This window comes from Microchirus variegatus (assembly GCF_963457635.1).
Source record: "Microchirus variegatus genome assembly, chromosome: 4".
Lineage (NCBI taxonomy): Eukaryota > Metazoa > Chordata > Actinopteri > Pleuronectiformes > Soleidae > Microchirus > Microchirus variegatus.
This window is the reverse complement of record NC_139805.1, coordinates 12526674-12533800: the sequence shown is the minus strand read 5'-3', so window position 1 is coordinate 12533800 and position 7127 is coordinate 12526674. Positions and strand designations below refer to the sequence as shown.

General features: G+C 39.6%; 2 protein-coding genes across 2 annotated transcripts; both read left to right on the top strand.

Moving 5' to 3' along the window:
- Positions 1-1405: 1405 nt before the first annotated feature.
- LOC310925796 (receptor-transporting protein 3-like) lies at positions 1406-2127 on the top strand (the record flags this gene model as incomplete). Its single annotated transcript, XM_083887813.1, has 2 exons — positions 1406-1554; positions 1797-2127. 2 exons carry the CDS (start codon positions 1406-1408, stop codon positions 2125-2127), a joined length of 480 nt encoding a protein of 159 aa, XP_083743939.1.
- A 752-nt stretch (positions 2128-2879) lies between these two features.
- Positions 2880-6721, top strand: LOC310925795 (5-hydroxytryptamine receptor 3A-like; the record flags this gene model as incomplete). Its single annotated transcript, XM_083887812.1, has 9 exons — positions 2880-2901; positions 3036-3199; positions 3561-3605; positions 3713-3819; positions 4324-4493; positions 4810-4946; positions 5531-5741; positions 6100-6276; positions 6429-6721. 9 exons carry the CDS (start codon positions 2880-2882, stop codon positions 6719-6721), a joined length of 1326 nt encoding a protein of 441 aa, XP_083743938.1.
- Positions 6722-7127: the final 406 nt, after the last annotated feature.

Here is a 7127-nt window from a genome sequence, read left to right as displayed (position 1 = left end):
CTCGGCCCTAAGCACCTTAGAGAAGCCCCTGAACAACCTAGTCACCCTGGACGGCATTACCATGGCCTCCAGTTCTACTCTAAGGAACCTTGGATTTGTAATTGACCCAGAAGCTGGAAGGAGACTCACTTCTTCCACCAAATCGGAATCATCGGGTCATTGAAGGATGCTGAAAAGCTTGTTCTTACCTTTATTACATTTAGACTAGATTACTGTAACTCATTATTATCACGATGCTGCTACAAAGTCTTCCATAGGTTTAGAATGCAGCAGCACGGGAACCAGGAAAAGAGTGCTGAGTTCTTTACACTGGCTCCCTGTAAAATCCATCCACCCATCCATCCATTATCTACCGCTTTATCCTCCACCAGAAGGGTCACGCTGTGGCAATCTAAGCTGACATGGGGCCATAGGCGGGGTACACCCTCGACAGTTTGCCAGTTCCTCATAGGGCCACACAAAGAGACAAAAAACATTCACACTCACACCTATGGTCTATTTAGAGTGACCAATTTTCCTGTAAAATTTAGAATAGCATTTAAAATCCTCCTTCTCACATATCAAGCACTTAGCGATCAGGCGCCGTCATATCTCAAAGACATGATTATTCCTTACCATCCAAATTGACCACTCCGGTCGGAAATTGGAAGAAAATGGAGGCCTGTTTGTGGTTCTCAGAGTCTCTAGCTTTCAGCTACCAAGCTGCTCTTCTGTGGAACCAAGTCCCACTTTGCGTCCAGGAAGCAGACACTTAAGTCAAACTTAAAACTTTCCTCTTTAGTAAAGCTTTATAGTTAGAGCTGGTTCAAGTGAACTCTGAACCTTTTGCGAACTTAAGCTGCCATTGACCTAGACCAGGGGTCTGCAACCTTTAGGATGAAAAGAGCAATTTTTGTCGCCTATCCACCCAAATAAAATTCATTTGGAGCCACAAAAAAAACGTATAAAGGTTTTTATACAGACATACAATATACAATAGTAATAGTCTCTTTCATTTATGACATTTAACATTTAAGATGTTCAGTTTATACCCAACCTCTTACAAAGTGGAGCGAAAACAGGCTCCACAGCCACACCTCGCATCAACAAAAAAACTAACAAATAAAAACAGCTCAAAGATGAAAAAAAGCAATTCAGACCGCTAAAGGATTTGTGCATTAGAGCTAATTATAGTAATGTGAAGTGGTGAGATAAGAGGCGCAATCAATGAACCACATAATTTCCTAAATCATTTCTGCAAACAATCTATGAACCTAATGATAATGCTGATGCATTCAAAGACGCTCAATAAAAGTCAGTGGCTCAGGCTGATTCCTCATTCCCACAACCTGCTCCTTTACTGTGCAGACCAGCTCTGAGACTCCAGGTCTTGAATTACCAACTGGAATTGACCGTCACCGTCAGGATGGCACTTTCAGAGTGGACCAGTATTTTCCTGGGAGAAGCCAGTGATGTGCTGCATGGAGACACTTGGAATCTGGAGTTTGTTCCCTCTATTCGACCCAAGTCTCCAGAGCCAGGATGGAAGGAATACATCAGTAACACTAGTGCAAGGTCAGTGTACTGGACTTAAATTATCTTGCCGAAACACCGTCTATACAGTCTAATGTACAACATATATGTGAGTATCTCTTAAGGTTTTGGACTATACAACTAGAAAGATTATACAAGTGAACATACATGTGTGTGTGTGTGATGAAGAGAGAGATTAAATAATGTAGTAGTGAGCAGTTGTGTGAGACATTACATTTTGCTGTGATTTAGAAAATAAATGATAATCACTTGTCATTTCAAAGGTTTCAATGCACCCAGTGTCAGCGAACCTGGCCTTGCAACGGAATGATGGTGATCTTCCACATGAGTCTTTCGGACGGGAACGGCCGTGTCAAAGTCAGGCGTTTCCGTCAGAACTGCAAGAAATGCACTGACGCCCAAATGGTGGATCCCAGCATCAGCACAGAGAACATCACCATCCTTATGAAGAATCTGGTGAAGAAGATAAGACTAAAGTTCTACAATGAAAACCTGGATCAAGGCCACAATGATCACAAGAAGCTTGAAGTCAAAAATCCTCATGAGCCTGATCACTGTGAAGGATGTAGAGAAGGCATCTGCAACAGAGAGTGAGCTGAGCTTTGTGAATCTTCAGCTTTAGGCTGTTCTTTGTAACAGCATAAAACACATGTTCACATTTGTCCCAGATTTAATTTGGTGTAATGCTTCTTGACTGAAGCTTCTTTTGTCCATGTACACTGTACTCTAAGCTTGAACCAAAGACACTTGATTGGTACCACTTGTCCACAGTGTGGTGAGATCAGAGGTGCAATCAATGAACCAATCTATCTAAGACAATCTATTCACCCAATGAGCATGCTGATGCATTCAGGGTGCATTGTAACAAAAATGTAATGTTTCCATAAAGCAAGACTATTATTTCCTCTCCAGGCATAAGAAACCAAAGGCGGATAAACGTTTGATGTTTGATGTCATGTCGTCCCAGGTAAAGTATCTTTTCTTGTTGCATGTTCTGAATGTTACATATCGCCTTAGTCATTTTTTGTCAAAATTGTTTTTTTTTGCCTAAATCATCTCCTCATGACGTCGGCCACCTATGGTAAAATCACTTACATCCTCAATTTATCAGATCATGTGATTTTACCCCTTTAAGATAATGGCCTATGTCATTAGTGTGTGACTTAAGTGATGAATTTTGAAAAATTTAATTTGGAAATTATTTTAACATGGTGACAATATTACATCTGAGGCTGAATACAGACATTGACTGTTACATACTGTAACTGATCATCTCTCCCTGTATAATTTATCAGGCAACAACAGTTTTTAATCTGTGTTCAATATAGCGGCTGATTTTAATATCCATGGTGTGGTTTCTAATGCAAGGTAAGTGCTATTTATATAAAGCTCATATACAAGTATTTGTACACTGTGTCCAACATCTCTCACCAACAAAGGATATCAGGAAATCACATCAGCCAAATCATGTAACCATAGCATCTTTTGAATTTTGCCAGCAGCTCCATGCAGTGCCATCACAGTGAATTGCTCTGAGCCAAACCAACCTGCCCTTCTGAAGGCTCTGACTCCACTCTTTAACCTGAGCGCCATACGACCTGTCATGAACACATCAACACGTACCAACGTCTACGTAACCTTCATCATTTATGGAATATTAGGAGTGGTAAGTTTACATCTCTATCTAAATGAATAATCAAGAAATCTTTATGAAGAGTTTAGCTGTAGGTGTATAATTAAGGATTATATTTTGTATTAATGAGTAAAAATCCATTGGGCTGCTGTCTCCAAACACATTCTTATAATTCTTATGTTTCCCAAAACCAAATCCATGTGTTGAAATGGTTACTTCACCCCACAGAATGGGAGTGAAGTATTTGGCGACTCTGTGTGTCTGTTTGTCTGCTTGTTTGTGTTTCCGCACTTCGACTTGCCACTACGGCCAGCAGAGGGCGCCAGAGGCTTGTTGCATAAATGGGGTGAAGTCTGCTATCTGTGATTGCCTTGTTTTGCCTCTTGTCTTCCAGGATGAAAAATCTCAACTCCTGATGACATACCTTTGGCTATATTATGTAAGTTCTGCATTCACCCATTTCCAGGCAGTGATGATGTAGCAGTAGAATTGTGTGATCAAGTGAAGCGTTTGCTCTGTGCACTAACAACAGATCTGTGCTTTTAGAGGTGGATGAACGAGTTTGTCAGCTGGGATCCAATCCAGTGTGGATCAGAAAATATTACTCTCCCCAGAAACAAATTGTGGGCGCCAGATATGGTGATCGAGCAATTGTGAGTCTGTTTATTAATTTTTACTGAGCAATTTACTGAAACGGCTCGGCACTGGAACTGTCCAGGGTGTACCCCGTCTATCGCCCTGAGTTAGGCCCAGCTCCCCCGTGACCCTCTGGTGGAGGATAACGCAGTAGATGGATGGATGGCTCGACACTATAATTTAATTCTGTCAAATATTGATCAATTGTAAATGTATACATCTTTGGTACTTTAGTGAGAACTGCGCAAGATATAGAGTAGTATTTGTCAATTAGTCCATTAATATCTGGATATATACTTTCACTCTAAAACAGAATTCTTTTGTTTTTATTGTTGGCCTCACCATAGCATCTTATGTGATGGAGCTTTTTTTCCACAACATAATTCAGTTACAATCAAATTGTGTGATATTGTGTGTAAACATGTCGTTTTGTTTTCAAATTTAAACTCGGCAGAGAAAGTTAAGACTTTAAACTTCTGCTAAAGGTGCCACATTTTCTCTTCTTTTCCCCTATTTTGCAGTATGGATGAAAACTCGGCCCCTCAGGTTCCATTTGTGTACCTGTATAGCAACGGTTCGGTGTGGGAGTCTCGACCGGCCAAAGTTGTGAGCGCCTGTAACCTTAACATTTATACCTTCCCATTCGACATCCAGAATTGCACTTTGACTTTCAACTCCTACGTCCTCGAGAGTAAGAAAGCTCAACTTTCATTTCAAAGAGTTTTCTTGGCAAATTTGGACAAAAGTGTCGACCAGTTTTAATAATTAAATAAATAAATAAATAAAGTAACTGCTGAGTAAGACTTGTACAGACCAGAATGAATGATTCTTATCAAGTAGTGTTTGATATCAACACAGAGAAAAGTCTGATGCAATGAGCAAATGTCAGTTTGAGTCAGTTATTGAAAATGCATGTAGAACAGTTTTTTTTTTTTTTTTTTTGCCTTTCTTGTCATTACAGTGATGATCTTAGAGGTTGATGCCTTCCTGTGTTTGTCTCTCCTCAGAGGAAGACATAGACGTTTTCCAGGACAGACCTGTAGAATACATTATGAAACGCTCCAGAGATTACATGACCACAATGGGAGAATGGGAGCTGCTGGATATCACCGCCCAGAAATACAGGGACGCGGATTACAATGAAGTTAGATTTTATGTACGTTGGTGGTACTGTAAAGGCACAAAAAAAATGACATTTTAGTGCACATTTAGGTTATATTTTATGAATTTGATTGACTTGATATTTTGTGTGCGGAAATATCTGGAGTGCATATTTCTAACATTATTCAAACATTGTTCTAGAGTAACAGTAAATGTGTGTGTCAAAATACAGTTTCTCACAGCATAGAGGGCTAAACATTTCCAGAATCTTTTGATTCAATTCCTTTCACAGATTCAAAAACGTGAGCAGGAGCTTGACAATAAAATAAATTTGGGTCAAACTTAGTTATAGCTTCAGATCAGTCAAATTCTGCTTTGTCGCTGTGTGATTTGGTGCTTTAGACCCACAGCTGAAAGTTGACAACATGCTCATTGTCTTTCGAGTTAAAACAAGCCTTATGGTACAATAAATATTCTGCAAGACAGTGTCCAATTATGAATTTAAATAGAATTTTAAAAAGTAAATAATGATTGATAAATTGTACTGGTTGAGCAACTATACATTTTACATTTTCTGTGCAAATGCCTCCTGACAAACCTTTTTTGTTCTTCATCCTGCTTCTGTAGATCAGATTGAGGCGCCGACCCACCATGTATGTGGTGAACCTGTTGATCCCCAGCTGCTTCCTCATCACCATTGACCTCTTCAGTTTCCTGCTGCCTCCACAAAGTGTGGACAGATCCTCCTTCAAGATGACCCTCATCCTGGGCTACACCGTCTTCCTGCTCATCATGAACGACCTGCTGCCCACAACTGGACGCACTGTACCTCTCCTAAGTCAGTGATTTTTAACTATATATAGTTATATGTATATATATATATATATTTATGTATATATATATATATATTATGTATACATACATATATAAACACACTGTATGTAGCAATGGTATGTATATATATGACTAATAATAACGGTGTGCAGTGTGTTGACTGATATTATTTAAAACAATACTTTTGTCTCTGTGTCCCTGTGATGGACTGGAGACCTGTCCAGGGTGTACCTGCCTTTTGCCCTATGTCAGATGGAAATGGCACCAGCAACTCCATGTGGAGGATGAATGTATGTCGACCTTTATTGTTGCGGGGTCCATGTCACACCTGTCTTGTCTTTTGCTTGTTTGCTTTACATCAGATGTGTTCTTCTCTCTCTGCCTGGCTCTGATGGTTGCCAGTCTACTGGAGACAATCCTCATCACCAACCTGCTGTGCGGCTCTGTCAAAGTCTCTCCAGTTCCTCACTGGATCCAAGTGTTCGTTCTTCAGATTTTAGGTTTTCTTGTTTTCCTGCCACGCAAAGCAAAAAAATCAGGTATTTATCTTATAAATCAGAGATTTACAAGTTTTAATTCACAGAAAATGGTATAACCATGATAGTTGATCATAAACTTTGAGGGAAGGGAAGAATTAATACTGAAAACTGTCTGGATTTCTTCTTAAAAAAAAAAAAAAAAAAAAAAATAGACATGGAGCTGAGAAGTGTTGCTTGGATGAAGCTTGATGCTGTTGAGGGACCTCCACAGCAGAAGGGGCCAGTGGTGGAGGACAGGGCCGTGCAGGAGCTGAGAAGCCTGGCCATGGAACTCCGGGCTCTTCGCCTCCAGGTGGAGCAGCGGCTTGATGGAAGCCAAAGCTCTGATGATTGGCTCCAAGTGGGTTTCATCATAGACCGTCTGCTGTTCGGTATCTACATCCTCTTAATATCAGTCAGCTTCATTACCATCATCGTTATCTGGCATAAGTCATACAGTCAGTAAACGTCTGCTTTGTGTTTTAAAAAGGCTCCATTCATGTGAATAGTGACCTGATAGTGACTCAACTGTTTCAGTTATGTCATTGTTTTCTTGGAGAAACATTGCTGTAGCACATATGGTATATTCTACACTTATGAATTGTACTAATGTTTAGAGCAACAATCGCTCATTATATTATATCTAGTTGAAGATAAAGAAATAATAGAATAAATAAAGAAATAAAAATACTTGAACAAATTCTGTCAGTTTTTGACATTTATTTCAAACATAACAATCATGTCCTTCTGAAATTCTAAAATAGTGATCGATCAAAGAGTCAACTCTTAATAACATAAATACTGATAATGTGTTCCACTGAAATGGGAACAGTACACATTACAGTACATAATCCATGTCACAAGGTGCGTGG